This window comes from Oryza sativa, chromosome 10 (assembly GCF_034140825.1).
Source record: "Oryza sativa Japonica Group chromosome 10, ASM3414082v1".
Classification (NCBI taxonomy): domain Eukaryota; kingdom Viridiplantae; phylum Streptophyta; class Magnoliopsida; order Poales; family Poaceae; genus Oryza; species Oryza sativa.
Window position 1 is genome coordinate 18,150,754 of NC_089044.1, and position 22,363 is coordinate 18,173,116.

Sequence of the window (22,363 nt, forward strand, 5' to 3'; positions counted from 1 at the left end):
CCGTGGTTGGCTCGCTGAGTCTAACAGACGAGGCCCACGTGTCAGCGGCTCTTAAAATTTCAACATATCAATTTTATTATTTAAGATATAATGAGCTTATGATGCTATCATAGTATTTTTCTTAATGCAAATTTCCAAATATCATTCTTTTGTTTTTAGATAAACTAAGCATTTGATAAATTATTGATAGTTGAAATTTTAAAAGTTTAACTGAATTTCCTAAACATCAAATATTTTGACCGGAGGAAGTATTTTATAAACATTTTTTTACTAACTCCATTATGATAAGAATCCAGGAGTTGAAGCCAGCAGAATTAGAGCATGGAATCAAATAACAGAACTAGCTAGCTACGACAACACGAGCCACTGGTCGTGTTGTCTGCTTCAATTAAGCGGAATCTGTACCAACCATCGTCCACCGATTCCAATTCTGTTAAGATATTTGATTCCAGTTCAGCTAATAGTAGATTCGGTAGAGTACACAACAATGGAAAATTCATGACCATGTACCAAAGAAATGTTAAAACAACGCTCCTTGCCATAAAATGACGGCACAATGACGTCACGAGAATCCCCTGAACATCTCAGCAATTCATGCACAACGGATTTACTGACGTTCAGGGAATAAGGCTGAACCATTTATCCACAAGTTTGCATGGATGATGGAGAAGGCTTCAGCAAAGGGCATAAATATTCACACCGAGCTTACATTTGCATGGGCCTGTTTCATTTTGGATTTTTTTTTTTTACATGTTGCTATGGTGCTACCTGCAAAGGCAAAGAACACAAGTCAATGTCCAGGATGCGTTTTCAAAGTTGCTATGCTAGAAGACTGTAAAATGGAAGCAGTGTAAGCAGGCAGGCCTGGAAATTTAACTGGAGTTTGAAAAAAAAAATCAGATTTCATGGTGAAATTGAACTAAGTTAACTAGCTAAAAATTTTTCCTATTTCCGTAGAAGAACAGGTAACTGGTTTTATGTGAGGTAATTAACAGGTAACTGCAAATTTCAGACAATACAAGATCAGCTTCATATTTCAGTAGGAAACCATATGATCATAAAAAGAAATTCATTGATGCACTAGAAGAACATGTGTGAAATTTGGAGCAAGCTTACCAGAAAAAAAATGATTGGAATTCCTCCGATTCATCGTCATCTGACTTTAACAAAAAACCACCAACAAGAAGGTTGAGACACCATTTAATTAGGTAGACAGCAGACAGTCCCATTAGTGCATGAAAAGAGACCAATATCTACCAGCATTCATTTGAGTCTAGTACTAGTACTAGATAAGCTGCTGAATGAACAGTAGTAAATGCTGAAGGATCTTCATGGAGGTCAGGAAACCAAGGAAGGCCTCAGTAAAAGTCTATATAGAGCAATGCAGTCTGCTGCATCAGAAACAATTCTAATGCTTTAAAAATATACATGTGCAATCTGCGAAAAAAGCTTTGGTTGTCAGCATGGCAAGCATCCACAAGTATCCAACATTACCATGCAGTCACAAGAGGTACCACTGGATTACATAAATTTCAAAGGCCTTGGTAGTGAGGGCATCGATAACTTCTCATCTACTGCTGAAGTTCTGATTTGCTGAGACATTTATGTAATTGGCATCAGTACCAGAAATAAAAATACATCAGACTTTTAAGACATGCTGCTTCTCAAGATATACTCATCACATTGTTGCCCTGACCATCTATAAATCAAACTGAACAAAGTTGATCCATGAAGAAATCAAGAGGAATATCATTTTTCAGAAATCTACATAAAAAATGAACTGAGGCTATATATATTGACTGTTAACCAAGTTTTTCTCCAACAATTTCTGACACTATAATCTCCCAAAGGTCATGACTGGAGTTCTGCAATCTACCTTTTCATCAGTGTAAATGAAACATTTCAAAAGACAAACAATAGCTTACAGTTTCTATAGCACCTGTACATACAAGTGTCACCTGAAAGGTTCTACAGGTGCTGTTTCTTCAAGAAGAGCAGCCGCCTGGAAACATTCTGCAGCTTCTGCTGCTGACCGACCACCTTCCTCTTTGTAGAGTAGCCCAAGATTAAACCAAGCCGCATGATTTGTTCGATCCAGTTGCAACGCATCGGTCAGAAAGCACCGGACCGAAGGCAATGGCCTGTTGCCAATTTCTCGAAGAACAGAGGCAGTTGATATCAAACTTGGAACATGTTTACGGTCAAGGTCTAATGCTCTGAAATAGGATCCCAAGGCTTCTTTTGGTTGACCTTTTGCTTCATAGAGTTTTCCTGCAAATCGAATATGTACAAATAATGTCAAAAAGATCTTAGATATAATATTTGCAGGTTTAATGCAAAAGCTTTTCTCCTATGTTCCCATTTTGCAGATTGCAATGCCAAATAGAAAAACTTGAGTACAAAACAGTTAGAAATTTTATCTTCGCTTCCCCCCATCTAAAATTCTAACATGTCACATACTTTATAAGAAATAAACAATAATCACCTTTAACATGCCAAGCCAAGGCAGAATATGGACTGATGGTCCTTATCTTGGATACACAGACCTCTGCATCCCTCCATTGTGACATGCGTAGGTACAACAGAGCTAGATCATACCAGGTCTCTATTTCCAGGCTTATATCATCCTTAGTGCCCTGTAAAAAGTTGCAAGAGAATGTCAGAGATGAGGGGCCTTTTATTTGCTTCTCAGCTGCATCACAGCCAACACACAATGCTTACACCAAGCAGTCGCATGGTTTATAAGTGCCCATTTGTTCCATGCATGAACAAGACCAAATTTACGACAAACAAAAGTAAAAGGGAAGTGTGGTGACTCTTGATAGTTGATTAGGTAATGTATAAATCTGACATTTTTTAAACTTATTATGCTTTCAGAAAGGAGATTAGGTAGGTCACATCAAGGGAATTATCTCTAGTCATGAAAATGGGAATTAAAATGAACGTAGAATCATGTTTCAGCTGGTAGAAAATGCTACCAGATAACTGATGTAACAGAAACAGTAGAGTTTCAAGAGCTACTAGTCTAAGAATAATTGATATTGTGCAAGAATATGTGATTATCTCTGATGAATTTCAAAATAGAATTTTTAAAGCACCTTTGCCAAAAAGATCCCAGCACTGAGACTTTTGGTTCTGAGTTGAATGACAGCGAGAAGTTTGGTGTATGTCTCAACAGCGTTCCTGAGTTGGCCCTGTGCAGCCTGAATTCTGGCTTTGGTTCGCAATAAATCTCCTTGACTCCATTTCCCAGTCTGATCGAGAGCAGCATCAATAATGGTTTCAGCATCAGCAAACTGTTTCTGAGCAGATAGTATTCGAGCTAAAAGAAGCCAACTCCTCAATTCCGATCCAGCCTCTAATTTCACCAATTTCTTGGCATAAAAGGCAGCAGCATCTAATTTTCTCTGGTCAGCATTTTCAAGGCTGAGACTGTACATTGCACGAGGATCTTTCCCATGCATCTTATTTTCAGCATTTTCAAGCACCTCCAGAGCTTCACACTGCCAAGAAGCTCTCTCTGTATCAGATGTGGCACATCTAGCTTGATTAGAAAGGTTAACTCCAAGCAGCAGGTCTGCAACACCCGCCATTTGTTCACATCCTCCCTGCATATTGGCTATTGCTCTCTGTGCGTAGGAAGCACCTTCAGTTTGGGCACTCCTTTCAGTGCAAGCCTTTGAAGCTAAGAGGAGTTCTTTGAAATTGTCAGAATCATCTCCAGATTTTAATATCCTTTTGAGAAGATTCAGGGCTGTCGAATCATCTTCTTCTGCAAGGTAACACAACGCAACATTGTATGACCACTCTCTTTTATCCAGCATGCCAGGTAACAATTCTTCAAATTGTACAGCTAGTGACTTTAGCTGCCCTGAGATGGACAGAGCAAATGTAAGGTGATGCATTATAGTAGGATCCCGCTCAACCCTCTTGAGATTGAACTTCCTTAATAGAATCATTAGAAGAAGAATAGCCTCTTCCATATTATTGCGAGGTACAAATGAACCATCCAACTGTGAATGAAGATTTGGAGGTCGTGCTTCACAGCCACTATATAGGAGAAAAATGGCAAATTCTTTTTGTATGCGAGCTATGGTCTCTCCATCAAGGTTCCAATTATTGAGAAGAGACCTCCTATATGAAGATATGGCTTCAAGTGAAAATCCCCCTAGTTTCCATAGTTCAGGGAGCAACTCTACAGCCTTGCATATTATTTCGTTTAATTTACAATCTTTTCCAAAGCCTGCTGGTAAACCCTCAGGCACTGCTGCTTCCACGATATCCAATATCATTCTGCATTCTTGTGCAGCTTCTGCAAAATCAAATTCGAAATATTGAATTTATGTTACTCTTGCAGTAATCTCACACAAAATTATAGGAATGTCAACAGGACTGATTCTGACATGTTGTGTGACAGGAATGGGGTTACCTTTGAACTTTCCAAGATCATGAAGAGCTCTTGATTTAAGGTATATGGCCTCCATGAGTAGGCTGACAGCATGCAAGGGCATTGGTGGAGAATCCCATTGTGAACGAGTCTTCCGACGATCCACTTTTCTAGCAATTGAGATTTTCATCTTAGGGACTAAAGCAGGTATATCAATCCCATCAAATACACGAAGTGCTGCTTCTACATGCCCACGCTGGTACTCTAGCCTTCCTAGTAATGCCCTTGCTTCCTGCAAAATTTTAATTATATGTGATGATTTTGCCCTGGTTTGGGTGTTCGTCAAGATTGCAATCAATAAGTCCACAGATATTAAAATCCTGAAGATGTGAAGTAACAAAAGATACTAGCATCTGATCATTAAACAGAGAATGAGAGACTTAAGAGGTAATCAAAATTCAAAATAATCATCTGAAGTGCCAGTTCTGTCACCAGTATATATTGTAGGTATAGTAAGAGTACATGTTGTTGACAAATCATAGAATAAGAAGGACATGGGAAATTGTTTATTAAAAGGTACGGCAGGGAACCGGTGAACCAATTCTGGTAGCAGATAAGACAGGTATACATCTATTAAAGTAAGTCAACAAAAACAGGTAAGTTCAGCACATGTTGAATTTTGTATACACTTATCTTCACATGAGCATAAAATGAAAAAAAAAATGAATGTTTCAAGATTAACTTAACTAGGAAACATATTAGCTGTCATGATAAATTACTCCCAGGAAAGCACAGATATATTCACGAGAAACAGGTTCAGACTTCAGAGAAACCTCGCATTCACCAAGCAATCGTCACAAAATCAAAATTAGTTTCAGAAAAGCTGTACCAACCTCATAGTTAAGGCAAACACCCTCCCGGAGCGACAACTCGGCCTCCTCAATGTTGCCATTATCAAGGTACTGCTCGATCTCTCCGTTCTGGGACGAGTACCCGCTGGCCGAGCAATCTTTGGTGATTGCAGATTCCGGTGACCGGATGATCTCATCTGCCGCCCTCAGCTGCTCCCCGGAGCACAGGCACTCCATTGCCATCCGCCGGACGAAGCCCCTCAATCTCCCCCTCTCAATCTTCCTACCCTCCATCCTTCTCTATCATGTAACCTGCTCTTCCCATCTCGCCACACAATCACCTAACATTTGATAGCACATTCAAGATTATCACCAACTAGTACAATGTGACAACCAACCACAAGATTCGCGTCATAATTCAGCACAGAACTAAGTCAAGCACAACTTGTACCAAAATATCACGGATACTCCACAACACGAGAATTTGCGGTATGCCCAAAAAAAAAAGAAGAAAACTTCTTTGTTTTTTTTTCGATGGAAGAACACAATTTCACCAAACTCGAGCACAGCAAAATTCGCAGCAGTTCGCCCGACCTAACGCAGGGCATGAAGGGGGGTTAATCTGGGCCCAAAAATTTTACTACCTTTTTATTATGAACAAAAAAAAAACGAAACTGCGTTTTTAGTACTGCACAACGCATTCAAAAGAACCCGGATGTGTTTAACTGAAGGCAGAGGAATCAATCCGAATCCGGACGGATCTCCTCCAGAAACCGCGGGCACAAAGAACTGTCACGCGGAGGGGGAGAGGGGAGAGAAGAACACCTTCGAGTTCAGCTCCGCGGCCGCCACGCCGCACGCCGCCTCTCGCGAACCTGCTTTCGTCGGCGGAGGGGGAGGAGGAGGAGGCTGCCTAGGGCGGGACCGGAGAAGGAGAGGAGCACCGTTTCCACGCCGCGCGCGCTCCGGGCGGGGGCGGGGGCGTGCTCGCCGGCCGCCGCGAGCGCGTGGAGGCGAGGCGAGGCGAGGCGCGCGGCGGTGGCTCCGGCAGCGGGAGATAGGGAAGAGATGGAGAGGGAGAAGAGTAGTAGTAGTGTGTAGAAAGGCAGGGGAAGAAGAAGAGAAAGAAGAGGGAGGGGGGCATTTTGGTCATTCTTCGTCTCAGTATTTTATATTTTATTAAAATTGAAATTGAACTACTACCCTCCGGTGTGTTTAGTTCCAAAGTTTTTTTTTCCAAAGTTTCAACTTTTCCAATCACATCAAACTGTCATACACACACAAACTTTCAATCACATCGTTCCAATTTTCAACCAAACTTCCAACTTCGGTGTGAACTAAACACAGCCTCTTTCAAAAAAAAGAAAATTAGAACCGTGCCATTATAATTTTATAAAATTTGAGATATGTCATCCTGACCCACACATCATTGACTCATGTGGGTCCTATATGTCATTAAGATACCGATGACATATCTCAAACTTTGCAAAATTATAATGGCATGGTTCCAATTTACCCTTAAAAAAAACTCACCGTCCCAAAATTAAAGAATCTACACATTTCCATTGTACTTAGTAGGATGTGTCCAGTACTGGGTTTTTATATTTTGTGATGAAGGTAGCACCTTGACGGAGCGTGGGGCTCCTCACCGGGAGACCGCGCAGGCCCCCCTTTGCCGGTTCGGCCGGGGGCGCTAAGTGAGGTTCTTCGCCCTCGATCGATCTGGAGAATGTTCGCGAGAGAGCAAGTGCACGAGACACGGCCGATGTAGACAGGTTCGGGCCGCTGAGAAGCGTAATACCCTACTCCTGTGTTCTGGTGGATCTGTGTGTGAAGGATTTACAGAGAGCCGGAGAGCCAGAGAGTTCAGGCTCCAGAACCCCTCTCGCCTCCTCCCTCTCTTCTTTTTGGTGGGCAAGGTCCTCCTTTTATATCTCAAGGGGATACTACATGCACCACTTCTACCTACTTTTCTTCTGGGTGGGGACCTACCCTATCTTGACCAAAACTTGGCTTGCACCTTCGCCTGGAAGCTAAATCACAACTTGTCCTTGAGTGAGGCTCAGCGCCGTCTCTCGCCTGACACCGGGGATCTCCCTGTTACTCCCTCATTAATGGGCGGAGATTTGCCATGGCTGCTTTCCAAATGACCATCCGACGAGATGGGTCATACCTACCTCCACTCCACCGGAGGCAGATGCATCGTGGGAGCACGGTTGTCTGCCGATGACGCGACCGGCGTCAGACCAGTCACAGACCGGTCATTCTTGTCCACCACGTGTCAGTTCAGCATGCTACACGTCTGCCCTTCTTCATACAATGACTTCGTTGCAATGGTTGCGATGAAGCCTGGAATGTATCTGGCCGGGGCTGACGTGCCAACTCCAGGAGTTCCCACGCCGGCTCCGGCTAGGGACGAGTGCCTGGAGGTTCTCATCATTCCGACGGGACGGGGCGAGGCGTGTGTCAGGCCGTCTGTTGCCACCTAACCCGCGATCTGACCGGTCTGTGACCGGTCACACACTGTGACCTGTGACGGACCGAACGAGTGTGCTGCGCTGCATTAAATGCGGCGTGGGGCGCTCGTCCAACCCGCAATAAACGCGGTTAGGTGAGCGCCGCTGTGCTCACCTAACCCACACACGTGGCGCCAAACCCACAGGGGGCCGGGGCGCCCCAGCCCTCGGGGCCGAAACGGGAGCGGCCCGACCCCTCGGGGAGACAGAGGGAGGGGCGGCCACATCACCCTCGGGCCCGACCCCCCCCCCCCCGAGGGGGTCAGGCCACGTGGGTGACTGCAGCTGCCCCAAACCTCTAGTCAAGATACCCCCGGTCCCATGTCACCGACACACCTATATCATTATTGACTAGTACAATTTTAATTTTGACTACTGATAAATTTTAAATTGTTATATTACTATGTTGTATAGGAAATAATTAACTAGTTGCCACTCTTACGAGTGGTGATAAAGAATTTGTCACTAGACCCACATGTTATAGATATATGAGGGCCCACGTGTCATACACAGTAAGCGGCAAATCCTTAATCGTCACATCTTAAAAGTGGCAGTTTCATGGCTATATTTAGAACATAACCTACTTCAAAGTATTTTTACATTTTATTGTTTTCAAAAAAGAAAAGCGAACGGTCAAGACTCGAAGATAAATAGTATCCAGTGACAAGTATTTTAGAATGGAGGAAGTAAAAAAATATAATGTTTCGAGATTAATGACCATCCAATACAATGCGAAAAGAAGTTAAAAGAAAGTCATACAAACTTCAAAATTTTCCTTTTTGTTTCGAATTCGACATCTGTTTGGATGATTCCCTTTATCCCAAGCCCATTCTTTCACATCCTACTATGCATTCTTTTGACAATCCTTAGGCGTTTTCTGCACATTCTGCCTGCAGACAACGCGTTTAAAAATCCAGCCTTTCTTCCAACAAACTTTTGTGTGGGGCGAAAAACCATATGCTCCATTTTCTCTAGCGAAAGGAATGAGATAGTCTACCACACTGTACGCTGATGAACATGAGGACCATCTGTCCATTTGATATCCATCGCACTCTCTGCACTCTGCACCCAAAGAGCAAAGAAACAAATGCAAATCCTTCATCTGGACCCCCCCAGAAACACAGAAAAGAGACATTCTTGCTGTAGCTCTAGCTGGCTGTGGGGCTTTGCAATCAATGCCTTGCGATAACAAAAGGTCAAATTAGTGTTCTAGATGATGGTGTCTTGCTGTACATTGCCACAATGGGTTCAGAGTTCAGACTTGGGAGGTTCAGAGGAGAGCTGCTGAGCTATCAGAAGAAGAAGAAGAAGAAGAAGAAGAAAAAGAGAGAGCAAGAAACAAGCATGAACTGGACCATGTTTCCATCTCATGAAATTCTTTTCCTGTCATTTTACTTGCCCATTCTGTATGACAGATAATAAACAGGACAGGTCCAATCCTCAAGTCTGAATACTGTTCAGCTTCCTTTGCTGTTCAACGTTTGACAGGTAAGAAGGACTCCTTGCTTGAAAAGAACTAAGAGGAAAAAGACACCTATGGCAGCTAGCTCTTTTGTTACTTGTTAGTCCAAATGATGTGTCATTTGGAGGGTGGTTAACCTAAAAGTGTCCATAAAGTAGACAACTCTCATCACATTACAAAAGCAAAAAGGAAAGAACTGACAAAGTTAAGATACCAAGCTTGCCCTCTACATCAAGTATTCAGTCAAGTTTGCACTTTGGGCCATCAACAAATTATAAACAAATGGAGTACCAAGTAAATTTTCAGTTGTTGCCAACTCTGAAATTCAGACCTGATGGTTTTTGGGTGACACAACACGGTATAGCGGCATATGATTGGGTAAAATGAGCTTTCTTCTGAATTCTTGTAAACTTCATGCCCTCCAAAAAAGAAACAGAAAGAAAATATATGTTTCTTTTAATAATGGAAGCCGCAAATCTTCTTGTTTTTTGAGAGAAATGGAAGTTGCAAATCTGATAGCAAGTTCAAACAACCTATACAGTGTGACTGAAATCCCCAGGTGCAGTGGAAAATCTTGGGCCGTTGATGAGGTTTCTGGATTGAGGCCCATGGGCCGTGGGCCTTCATTGTCTCAGATGAACAGAGAGCTCTGCTCAAGAGTTGCCTACCACTATGCACATATTACTTCCACTTTCATGAACCAATTGTGCTAGCTAGCTTACGTGTTTTGACAGAATCAATCAAAAAATTTGTTCTGCAACCAATTTTTATCCTTCTTTCTGCGTTATAGCTTAGAGAAAAGATTATCTTGTAGCTACACAAGATGGAACTGATAATAACAATGAGATTGCTAGCGAATACGAGCCATGTAAACAAAAAGATAGAATGTTTATGATATATATGAGTTTTACATGAAAAGGTTCAATTTTCAGATACTTCTCTTTGAGAAGTTCAGAGTAATTTTTTATTCGATGGGTACTGGGTTCTTGCTGTTTCGGTCTGCCTTTCCTGTTGTGCCATTGTCATCCAAAACCTCGGGGTTGTAGATTTGTCGTTGCTAATTTATTTTCCGCCATTTTCACCTTGTAGTTGGGAAACTACAATACCATATTAAGAGAAATTTTCATCAACAAAAAGCACTTTAGTATTTTTTTTTAAAAAAAGAACAGCACTAATCATTCTAGCTTCTCTCTATTCCCAGTCCTCAAGGAGGATCAGATGGATCTCTCATTCTTCCATGCCCAAAGCAAATCACCAGCATGTGTGATGATTGGTCTAAGTGCACACTGCATCAAAGCACTGCAAAATCTTTCAGGACAAGCAGACAGTGCAGCAAATGAGACAATCAATGGTAATAATACTTACTGCCTCTACACCACTCTAGTAGTGCGGCCCCTGCCACTCTCCTCCCCACTCACCATGGTTCTTTTTTCGCCCCTAAATAGAAAATGTCCGTATTTACGACTAATTATTTTTTTAAGTAGTAAGCGACATACCACGCACCTACGATGATTTAGTCAATCTCAAAGAGCACCATGTATTCGTTTTCATATCCCAAGGGGTTGTTCATGGGTGGCGATTTAGTCTTTGGATTGATGGCCCTCAATACTTCATGTTTTTTTTTCTTTTTTGAGTGTGGTTTTGTGTGCTCGGTTGTGTGCATCTTATTTATGCAGAGGCCAGAAGTGTTCTCAGAAAAATTATATCAACCTGATGTAATTGACTGGATTCAATAAAAGTTTCCATTATCTAAAAATAAATATCTCGGAAAAGCTCATAGGAGTAGGGGGTGTGTGCGCGCGTCCATTGAAGTAGATGTGCTCTCAGAAAATAAGATAACGAAAATATTGTATTTCATATTAACAAAATAGACAAAAAATGGGACACTTCAATGTATATCATGTAAATGCAGTACAGGTAGTGTATGGTGGTATCTTTTGATTGCACACATGCACGCCAGGTGAAGATGGACATTGATTCCAATGGCAAGTCAGTCCATGATCCCCCTACACCTGCAGGAGCAGCTGCATCTCTCCATCAGACTTGCCCTATGTATTGTACATTTAGGATTCAGTGGTAGTCTGGTTGCTCTGTCATCTCATCTTGCTGGAAAGAGCTTGCTTAGATTTCATGCACCTACATTCACAAGCTCATGAAAAGGAGAATCCAGCAGAAGTACATGTTCAGTTCTTTCACTTCATTCTTTCTGAAAATGAGTTACTAGGAACTTGCTGGTTCTTCAGTGCAAGTGCAAGTGCAAGCAGATGCTATGGTCATCAACTCCTTGTTTATGGCTGTAAAACTTGAGAAAGATAATTAAGTGTTGGTTGGTAAGTAGTACTAGTAATTTAGTGATGCTTTGTTCAGATATTAATTACAGCACTTGTTGTACATACTACTACTATTTAAGGTTTATTCAAGAAAGATATCAGATGTCCTGACTGGTTTTTTCCTGATCTAGTGTTTAATGGACCAGTACCATTTCCTGTCTGGAATTCAGACCATCTTAACTTCTTCAATGCAAGAGAAGGCCAGAGGATCTTTCAGTTCGTATAGGTATCATAAATGAAAGTCTCTATTAAATCTCCATGATTTCCACTCTTTGGAGTTCATCTCAAAAAATGTTTCCTAACATTAAAGTAAGAAAAAGTTTATCTGGGTCTGGTGATCTGCACCATCAGATTCAGCAGTTTAACAACATATATAATCATTAATTTTGGTTGAGCAGATGGATTATGGGTAGGAACAAAAAAAAATCCATATGTATAATGTTTCTTTGGAAATTTTTATCTAATAACCAGTATATCTACAAAATTGCAAAGAAAGAAAATGAAATAATGAAAGGAGATCTAGAGAGTGGCTTTTTTTTTTTGAAAGGAGGGTAAAAGCTTTGCCTCGTATATTAATAGAGATGGAGAAAAAACAGACCAAAATATGTACATGGGGAGCCTCAAGAACTACACCCACAGGAACCCGCCAAAAGAGATTAAGTGATATCTCCCAAAATACCAAACTCTTGAAGCTTTGAAGCTCCAGCCTTGACCCAAGCTCGAGCTTCCTCCTTGATCTTGGCAATGATGGACATCGGTGTTGAGGCGATGTTTCGGAAGATTCTAGCGTTTCGTTCGCACCAAATTTCCCATGAAACCAAGATCACCAGGGTTCGCAAAGGAATACTGGGGTTATTAGGGTAGAGAGTGGCTTTGGGGCTGTTTTAACTTAATTGTACTCGCAACCATGGATTAAATCCTGTATTTAATTGCAGTGTACACTGCACTACACCAACCAGTTCCCAGTTCCATTGAGAGCCTAAGCAATTACTATAAAATTATGTGGCAACTGACCAAAGTGGTCAGATGAAATCATCCTCTAGTTAAGTGCCAAAGTTGATTTGGGGGGACCTCTACTCTACATATGTTTGTTGATGATTCTTAATGCTGCCCCAGTCTGCTGTATCTGAAGAAGGCACAGGCACAGAGCTCATGTTAAATTCGTCCGTAGCAATGGCTTCCAGACCTCTGAATGAAGACTGGCAAGTACTACTACTACCATCATCCATGAAGTTATTACACATGAGAGGATCACCCATTCAGGACAGCCTAAACCTTTTCGTCACTGTGCAAAAGTCATCACCACATCTGTGCTTGAAATAGTGATCCGAACAGTAACGACAACAAAATTCATTCAGGTCATCTGATGGTTTACAAATGTTTTTTTTTAATGTTTGAAGTACTCAAGAAAAGACTAACTTATGCAGCTCTACAAGAACACAATGGTAATATGTGATTATCTGGGTGCTTCAGGATTTGTGTAGCCTAGCTTAGTATTATCTGGTTATTGTTTTGTTGTTTCTCGGTTATGAGACCTGGAAGGCTGGATTTTTATCCATTGTTAAAAAAAGAGCTTAGTATTACCTGCCATATAAAATTTAGAAAATATGTACCACTTGTAGTTGTTCAGTTGAGACACACCATAGTGCTAGAATAATTGTTGTTCATGTCAGCAAGGATGCCTGTGCATCTCTCTTTCATAGCCCTAGAAACACATGAACTTTGAGTACTTTGGCAATCATAAGGCCAACTGGACTTGCAAGAAGGAAGTACACACATTGAGGCTTTTAAGAATGTACACACAAGTGTATGATAGGGAATCCCCAGCTCTTACCTATACACTTTTTGAGCTCCCCTCTTGTCTTTTGCAGCTCTTGATGCATGAAAAGGATTCCTTCAAATTTTTGTCTTGTCAACAAGAATCCACCAACTGTGCTTCTGAGTTCTGACCCCCAGTGTGTTAACAAAGTATAGAATTTACTGATTACTTAACATTGGAAGAGCTGCAGCAAGCATTTCACAAACCTCACATTTCTTTTGATACTCCAGCATGAGAAGAATGGAACTGTCAGATTCATCCTGGGGGCCAATCATTTCTAACATGTTTGCATATGAAAAAACTCATTTTGTGGAACAAATTTCATAATTTTCTTTTAGATAATGCACAAAACCCAACGTACATTATTACAATAGATCCATACCAAGCGGAAATAGGAAAAATAAACATAGTAAGAAGTTCTGAACAAATCTCATAAATTAAAAATTATGTCATTTTTATGACATGTTGCAAACAAAATTAATGAGCAAAATTGTCAAAATGTATTAGTTCGGCAAATAAAATTGTCTTTTATTGGTCGGTGGACTTGTACTCGTACTTGAAAAGAAACTGCCAAAGAATTCACTAGGCTCCATATTAAATGGTTAGCCCCACAAAACATACCTTTGTCTTGATCTTTGACATTTTCAAAGGCGAACAGTTTCATGTATGAACCGTCTCATCACCAGATTTGTTATAACACGCAGTGAGATTCAAATGAATTTGGAGTAATATTCCAAGTGAAGAACTGTTAGAGATAAGATAACAGCTGAACACTGTGTTGTTTCAATCAGAATTTGTTCTACTTCCAGATGATACCTGACACACCATATATTATATGAAACAGATAGCATGAGCTTTGGAACTTTTCTACAGAAATAAAAGCTCTTCTTTCTCAGATTAAACAACTGTGATTACTAAGATAGTCGAATAAATAAATATCATGATTTTTCTAGACAACGATTTTAAAAAATCATGATGAGAAAGCAAAACCGGCATATATGCATGTTACTGAAGATACTGAATACTTCTAGGTTCAAACTGACATTCAGGATTTCAGGTCCTCAACTGAGGTGGTGTTTGGTTGGAGGAACTAAAGTGGGGCTAAACTTTAGTCCCTCTCATAAAAACATAAGTCCCTAATATAGGGACTTGTACTTTTGTGAGAGGGACTAAATTTAGTCTCTAGTTCCCAAACACCCCCTGAGAAGAGCAGAGGACAGCACACAGGACAATGCAACACTAGACAAACTCAATCAAGCTCCTGCTACAGTGTGCAGTCCAAGAAGTTTGAGTCAATTTTATTCATATTTTACTTGACAGAAAGTGTATGATCTAATGGAAAATCAAAAAGTACTGTGGTTTCAACTCAAAAAGAAAGCCCAGGAAGGTAAGTGAAAAGGTGAAAGACCACTGGTCAGGCCAGGATGCACCAAAAGTGTTGTGGTGAAAGGATAAACTGTGAAAAGGGACCCTCTTTTACCACTACCAGTTACTACCATCTGAGTAAAAAAAAAAAGGAGAAAAAAAAAGAGAGGATGGCAAATGTGCCTTGTGCAAGTGCAACATGCCCAAATGGCCCATCACAGTCAAAAGCATTGGCAGCTTACACAGTAAAAGGATCACCCCACTAAGCCTGAGCAGAGAGCACCACATTGCACAAAGGTAGGTAAGCATGCACCAACAACACACACATTCACCAGATGGAAGAGAATTCCAAGCAGAACCATCCCAGACTCACATGAAGCATTGCAGCAACCAACCTGAGAGGAGAGCATGAGCAAATTGCACACAGAAATGCAAAGCATTGGTAGCAATAATGGCACAGGTAGTATACTGGGGTCTGATGAAGATGCCACTCCCTATCAAGCATTGCAACCAGCTTTTCAGATGGACAATTTAGCAGAAGTATAGACAAAAATTACAGCACTTCGGGAGGTGCAGTGCAGCACCACACACACACTGCCATACCCCATTGCCAATGCCAATGCTACCACCACACACAGAACAGGTTAAACTGTGACACAATATCTAGATCTAACTTCATTAATCCAGCAACTGGTAATAACAGATGATAAGGCTAGCTAGGCCCTAGAGGAGGAGGTGGTTCCTTACAGAATGAGCTGTTAAGGGTTACATTGTAGTTGAGGGATTAGGGTTGTAACTCAGCATCAGTTCTGTATGTTCACATTGACCATTGAGTCTACAGGCTAACCCTAAATTTTTACAACAGGATCAAAGCTAACTTGACGGTAAGCGCCTCTGCCACGCTACTACTGTGGAGGGAGCAGAGAGGTCCATGGTGCCCTTCTTTTCCTGAAAATCTATCAGTCTAGCTTGACCCATTCAAACCGGCCGGGAAGAGGGCAGTCATTCACAGGATCAAAGTTATACCTGAAGATTACGACAAAGAAGTTAAATTGTCAGTCAGCGATAATACACCATTATAGTATTTCTAAGTTGCAAGGCCATGGACATTATCACAATGCATCCAGGGATATATTTACTGAACATAATAGAAGAGCAAAGCAAGATCGTACTTGTCGATGAAAGCCTGTCGTTGCCGTTGCTCTTCGGCAGCGAAGAACGCTTCCAGCTCTGCTGATGCTGGAATAATGTTGTGGCGCACGGGTGTTTGCACCTTGCAATGAGAACTCGAGTGGCTGCGCCTTGTGGTAGATCCAGGGGTGCTAATCGTATCGGGGTCCCTGATCAAGCTGCAAGGTGTCGTCTCCCTGGTATTCCTGCAAGAAACAAAAGCATACAAATTTAAAACAGAACATGCAACGTAAGCTTTTTTTTCTTTTGTACCAAAAACTAAACAAGAAAAATGCACCGGTAATATTGAGAAAAAAAATCAGCATCGCCGTGGTCCTGCAAAATAAACCATGTTCCACCTCTGAATGTTTATCTCACATGCCAAAAAAAGGCTAGGGGACAACCAAACACAAGGCCAAGTGAAACAAGAAAATGGTTTGGTCTAAGGAGCTCCCATATCTGAATCACATGACTAGCTCAGGTGAGGTGATCCCCCCGGCCATAACTCCATCCTAGAGACCCAAGCACCGGCATCCGAAGCTGCTGCTGGCTGCTGCTGCATGCAAAAGGTGGTAGGACGGTCACCAACAGTGGCCCAGCAACAACACCACATGCTGACTCTGCACTGCAGCTTCCACCATGGCAAATGCTTGGGAGGGCCATGGCTAGCTTAGATGCTCACTGTTCAGATCACACTATTTAGGCCACGCATGGTGCTTCCAAGGATTAAAACAAATGGATGCAGATAGATATCCATCAATGGTTCAAAGACAACAGTCCTTGAGGCACAGAAGTATGCACCATTAGGCCATGGCTAGAGGAGGTGCAATGAATGCACCCTTGGACATGGGGCACCAAGGACAGCCCAAGCTGTGGTGAGTCCTGTGACACCTGCTGCTTGATCTTGCACCCAAGATGACAAACCAAAAATGACGCAGCACTTGCTCATCTCTCTCATACGGCACGCCCTTTGTCCCTTGCAAGCAAGTTGCCCCCACTCTTGGGTACTTCGGTGATGGTGCAACCCATGTATTTTTCACACAATTCAAGCTAACAAATGGAGCTATCCTACACCAAAGGACACGCCAGCAAAATAGGGTCTTTGACCTGTTTAGGCTGAGGAAGATCCCCCACCTCCACAAGATAGTGCTAGAACCAAGAACGTTTGCTAGCTTGTGAGATACAGTAGTAGTAGCTAAAAATATTATCCTGCCAAGAACTGCAGAAGCAAGTAGTAGTAGTAGTAGCCTAGCTAGCTGATCCTAAAATGTTCTTCCATCCCCCTAGCTTGAACCAAAGATCACCAACAAATCAACTTCTAGTACTTGTGGGGAGGGGGAGGACCCCCTCCTTTCACCTCAAACATTTAATGGTGGTGACAATTTGGGGGCATGGCCCAGGAAGATGGTTTTACCAAGGCATGCCATTTCATCACCCTTCCAGAACCCAGAGAAGTGACAGGCTAGTTAGTTGCAAGAATGAGGCCTTGAGGTGGGTGGTGAGATGGGGGGTGCCTTTGGGAAGGATGTTTATGAGAGAAATTTCTTGCAAAAGGTGAGGGCTTTTGATTGGTAAAAGATTGAGAGGGGTCCCTACCCCCCCCCCCCCCAAAATCCCCCACCACCATTAGCACAACCCCCCCCCCCCTCCCCTCTCCTCCCCCCCAAACAAAACACAAAGAACAGGAGGGAAAGGATGCTGCTTTTCCCTTCCACTAAGGAAAAGCAGGAGGCCATGGCCACTGGGAGTAACCCCACTAAGAGGGGGGCTCAATCAATTGATCAAGTTTCAATTGGGATTTGAGTTGAGAGCTTGAGCACTACTGCACAGTTCCTACCTTTTTATCATCCAAAACAATAACAAATTTGGGGGGATTCTTCGAGGTAAATTTGGGGGGCAAAGAAGTGGTTCTTGCAACCATTTGGATTAAAACTTGGGAACACCTTCTCTTCTTCTTTTTTTCCCTTCTTCAAAAGAAGTTAAAATGGGTTCTAACTTGTAAACAAGCTAAGGGACAAGAAATTGGCAAAAAGAAAAGGCTGTATCGCCACAAGAAACATGGAAAAAGAACAAATTTAGGCAACAAGGAAAGCACGAATTGCATGTCTCAATTAGCAAAGGGACAAGAATCCCACCAAGAAAGCATCGGGGCTTTACAACCGCGTGTGATGGAAAAAAAAAAGATTCCTCGCCTCCATTTCGATACTTTCGAAACCCCAAAACTGGCCACAGGAATTCCGAGCGCCACAATCGCACCGAAAAAAAATCCCCAAAATTTTCCGATGCGAAAAACCGGATAGAAACATCGAACCCCAAGAACTCCCGTACGGTGCTTAAACCCTGAACCCTAATCACGCGATTCCCCCAATCAATCCAACCAAGAAACCCACGAAAAACAAAAAAAGAATCGCACAATAAGAAGAGAGAGAGAATCCCCACCTTTCCATGGCCTCCAGCTCGAGGACGTTCTCCCCCCCGAACGACACCTCCGCCTCCGCGCTCTCCGCCGCCGTCGCATCAGCAGTCGCAGCCGCAGCCGTCGCCCTCCTCCTCGGCGGCGGCGGCGGGGGAGGAGGGAGCTTCTCGAGCCTGCGGCTCCTGAGCTCGAGGTACTCCCCGCCCTGCCTCTTCTGCAGCGCGAGGGAGCGGGCGCGGGTGCGCACCCCGAGCGGCGCCGCGGCGAGCTCCATGACGGCGGCGGCCACCACCTCGCCGGAGACCACCACCTTGGCCTTGCGCATGTACTTGCCCATGGCGGTCGGGACTCGGGAGGGGAGGGGGCTAGGGTTTCGGGTGCGCTTAGCGATTTCAAACGCGGAGCATTAGCGGCTAAGGCCGCGGGGTTAAAATGGTAGGGGGACCCCGGGTGGATTTGGAGGGTGGAGGAGAAAGGGTAGGGGAGGGGGGAGGGATGAGTGGGTGTTGCTATTTAGAGGGAAGGAGGGAGGGTGGGATGGCTTAGGTAAGAGAGAGAAAACATTAGTGAGGGAGGAGAGAGAGAGAGAGAGAGAGAGAGAGGGGTGTTTTGGGTTTCAGCTTTTTTTATTCCTTTTTTGTTTTTCAAAATGGGGAAGATTTTTGGGGTTTTTTTATCCTTTTTGATAAAATGGTTCTTTATGGTTTTGGTTTTTCTTTATATGTTAAGGTAAAGAAAAAACTAATCCTAAATAAGTACTCCCTCTATCATATAAAAAACAAATATATGGCACATCCTATACTACGAATCTGGACTAGTGGGTTTGTCCAAATTCATTCGAGATTTTTTTATGGAACGGAGCAGGTACTGGTTTGTCCAAATTCATTCGAGATTTTTTTATGGAACGGAGCAGGTACTGGTAAGAGAGATAAAACACAAGTGATAGAGAGATAGAGAGAGGGGTTTTTTTGGGTTTCTTTTTTTTCTTTTAGAAAAGGGGGAGATTTTTTTTGGGGGGTTTCCTTTTTGATAAAAGGGTTCTTTATTGTTTTGGTTTTTCATTAATTATAAAAACATATCCTCTCAGTAAAAAGAATAATCATAAGGAAATACTAGTAAGAGAGAGAAAACACAAGTGAGGGAGGAGACAGAGATATAGATAGAGAGGGGGGAGATTTTTGGGGGTTTTTTCATTTTATAAATGGGTTCTTTATGGTTTTGATTTTTTTTCTTTATATGTTTTGGTTAAAAGAATTAATCCTAAAGAAGTAATCCTTTGGGAGACATGATGTGATATATTTTAATACTATGAATCTAGATAAGTAGTTTGTCTATATTTGTTCTACAATTGTTTTTATGAAACGGAGAGAATATTGGTAAGAGAGAGATATGATGTTTGGGGTTTTAGTATTTGGACTTATGTTTAATTTTAGAAAAGGGGGAGATTTGGAGTTTTTTCCTTTTTGATAAAAGGGTTCTTTATGGTTTTGGTTTTTTCTTTATAAAAACATATACTCTCGATAAAAAAACTAATCCTAGATAAAAGAGGTAAGAGAGAAAACACAAGTGAGGGAGGAGAGAGAAGGGATATTTGGGTTCATTTTTCTTTTAGAAAAGGGGATATTTTGGTTTTCTTTCCTTTTTGATAAAAAGGATTCTTTGTGGTTTTTCTTTATATCAAAACCTACTACTGGACGCTTAGGAAGAGAGAGAAACACAAGGGAGGAAGGAGAGAGAGAAGATTTTTGGTTTTGGTATTTGGATTTCTTTTTCTTTTAGAAAAAGGGGGAAATAGATGCTTGGACGGCCGAATAGAGGGGGATTTGGTTTCTTTGTAGTTTCTCTTTATAAAAACATATGTGGTGAAGGTACTAATAGGATGTGTTTTTTGTATTTTGTGGTGGTTGTTGGATTGATGGGAAATGTGTTCACTTTGTTCTTGGCAAAAAAAAGGGGTTTTTTTAAACTTGTAGTAATATTTTTGTTTTTTAGAAATAGTGAGGAAAGTTACTTTTTGGTGTTCTTTTCATCCTAATTTGGACATGTGTTAACTATTGTGTGTGCCATTAAAATGTACAGGTCTATATTTTTTTACAACTTATTATAATTTACATCATGGTTTGTAAGTGACTATCTCAATTTTGTCATTAATTTGTAAAATTTCAGTGCATCTTGTCCTTAAAATCAAGAAAACAAACTATCTTCCAACCTTAAAAGTCGTATCTCTCTCATCATCTATAAAGTTAATCTACATTGTTCTTCAACACGCTATATCTTGTGAATCATGCGTCCATTCACACACCACACATATCTCTATCAGCGTCAGATATAGACTTGGGTATACGAGGGGCCATACAGATATTAGCATGCCCAATTGCCACACATATATCTGTATGTAACGCTTACGGCTTCTAGCTAAAGAAGAGCCGCACAAACATGTAAACCATGCCCATGCAAGATGCACATCTACACAACCACCACTTATGGCTTTGATAATGGATAGTTGCAGAAACATGTAAGCCATCCTTATGCAAGATGCATATCTTCTTGGGAAACATCCATATCCTCAAGCTAACAAAGGGCTGCACCAGCGTGGCAATAGCCATTGACCCATGACGCACAAGATGAGGCAACCCAAGCAACCTCGGCAATATAGGATGTAAACACATCCATGGTTATATATGCAAAGTAATATAGAATTCAATGTAGGGCAAATTGGATAAATTCCTCAATTATGATGCTGAGGAAAGTTTTGGGAATAATTTTATGGTATTTCCATATATAGCTTTTTGGTTTTCCCGGGGTCCAACGTCTAGGTAAGGAGGTGTTTTAAATTTTACACTATTCTAATGAAGGAGAAGATAGACAAATGAATGGCATAGCAAAATGAAATGGTTGTGTCGGTTTTATGCTATTTCCGTATATAACTTTTTGTTTCTTTTCGGGTCCGACGTCTAGGTCTGGATGTGTTTTTAATTTTATGCTATTCTAACGAAGGAGAAGATAGACAAATGAATGGAATAGCAAAATGTAGTGGCAAAATTAAGGACGAATAATTTTCTCGATGAAAAAAGGAAACACAATAAATTGTGTTTTAATAAAAATAAGTTTTTAGCTGTTATCTTTATACTACCTTAGAAGCAGAATCGTCCTCCTTCCGCCCCCTCCACACATTGTCTTCTCCTTCGCATCTACGTAACCATCGTGATTTATCCTTAATCCACCCACCCAACCAATCCCCGATCATATGTGGCTGGTCCGGCCCATTGGAAAACACATCCACTCAGCTAATCTCTAATCATATATAGGCATGGTGTATTGCAAAGCATGAGCATGTTAATAGTAAAAAGGAAAATGGATTGCCATTAAATATGACAGTGCTCAAGGTTCTCTACCGCTGGTTTGTTATTTATGTAAAATCCTTGCAGGTATTTGGATAGTATATATACTGATGATGGTGATGGTCTGGTAGATGTTGAGCATGGAAAGGTGCCTTTTTTTTTCTTTTCAGTTTTGCTATCTTAGCAGGTGGTATTGTGGAGTGGAGGTTGTGGTGGAGATTACAGATAATACACCTGATCATAAAGTGCCTTTCTCTCACTGTAGAGAGAGAGCATGTTTAAACATGTTTAATTTGTGGATGATTGCGTGTTAGCAATAATATGGTGTTCTAGTCCTTGACCATCCATTGACAGTGGTAATGAATTTTTTGTGACTACTGTTGGTAATGGATATTGAATGAGCCTCTGCAAACATCATGAAAGGTTGTAGTACCCACATTTGCACTAGAGTTTTCCTTAATGGAAGCCTACTTGTGTACTGGAATTTGGGAAACGAAAGTGACTTGATCTGGTACAAATTGGCTTTAATTTATTAATTACCTTAATGGTGATGTCCTTGTAGACCAGTAACATTACGGGCTGACAGGCTGAGTGTTTGTTTATAATTATTGTATCAGCATAGTACACTACTCAGCTCCCTACTAGTTACCCCTGACGAATTACCGAGAACTCAGGGCATGATTAGTTGACAACTAAATTTACAAAA

At 41.6% G+C, this 22,363-nt stretch overlaps 2 protein-coding genes across 2 annotated transcripts; both read right to left on the reverse strand.

Moving 5' to 3' along the window:
- Window positions 1–1,765: 1,765 nt before the first annotated feature.
- Window positions 1,766–6,324, reverse strand: LOC136351250 (protein NPGR2-like). Its single transcript, XM_066304913.1, has 6 exons — window positions 6,064–6,324; window positions 5,281–5,579; window positions 4,430–4,679; window positions 3,099–4,312; window positions 2,486–2,636; window positions 1,766–2,271 (listed from the first exon to the last, which is right to left on the reverse strand). Exons 2-6 carry the CDS (start codon window positions 5,530–5,532, stop codon window positions 1,955–1,957), a joined length of 2,184 nt encoding a protein of 727 aa, XP_066161010.1. The 5' UTR covers window positions 5,533–5,579; window positions 6,064–6,324; the 3' UTR covers window positions 1,766–1,954.
- An 8,947-nt stretch (window positions 6,325–15,271) lies between these two features.
- Window positions 15,272–18,797, reverse strand: LOC4348872 (cyclin-dependent kinase inhibitor 4-like). Its single transcript, NM_001404020.1, has 3 exons — window positions 18,340–18,797; window positions 15,903–16,106; window positions 15,272–15,756 (listed from the first exon to the last, which is right to left on the reverse strand). Exons 1-3 carry the CDS (start codon window positions 18,651–18,653, stop codon window positions 15,690–15,692), a joined length of 585 nt encoding a protein of 194 aa, NP_001390949.1. The 5' UTR covers window positions 18,654–18,797; the 3' UTR covers window positions 15,272–15,689.
- Window positions 18,798–22,363: the final 3,566 nt, after the last annotated feature.

Bases quoted from the DNA above. Each gene is read 5' to 3' on its own strand.
- LOC4348872 (NM_001404020.1), bottom strand. From the start codon at position 18,653: ATGGGCAAGTACATGCGCAAGGCCAAGGTGGTGGTCTCCGGCGAGGTG. The intron at 16,107-18,339 runs GTGGGGATTCTC...TGTTTCTTGCAG, and splicing joins GAGCTGGAGGCCATGGAAAG to GAATACCAGGGAGACGACAC. The intron at 15,757-15,902 runs GTACGATCTTGC...CGTAATCTTCAG, and splicing joins CGACAGGCTTTCATCGACAA to GTATAACTTTGATCCTGTGA.
- LOC136351250 (XM_066304913.1), bottom strand. From the start codon at position 5,532: ATGGAGGGTAGGAAGATTGAGAGGGGGAGATTGAGGGGCTTCGTCCGG. The intron at 4,680-5,280 runs GTTGGTACAGCT...AAAATTTTGCAG, and splicing joins GTGTTTGCCTTAACTATGAG to GAAGCAAGGGCATTACTAGG. The intron at 4,313-4,429 runs GTAACCCCATTC...TTGATTTTGCAG, and splicing joins TGATCTTGGAAAGTTCAAAG to AAGCTGCACAAGAATGCAGA.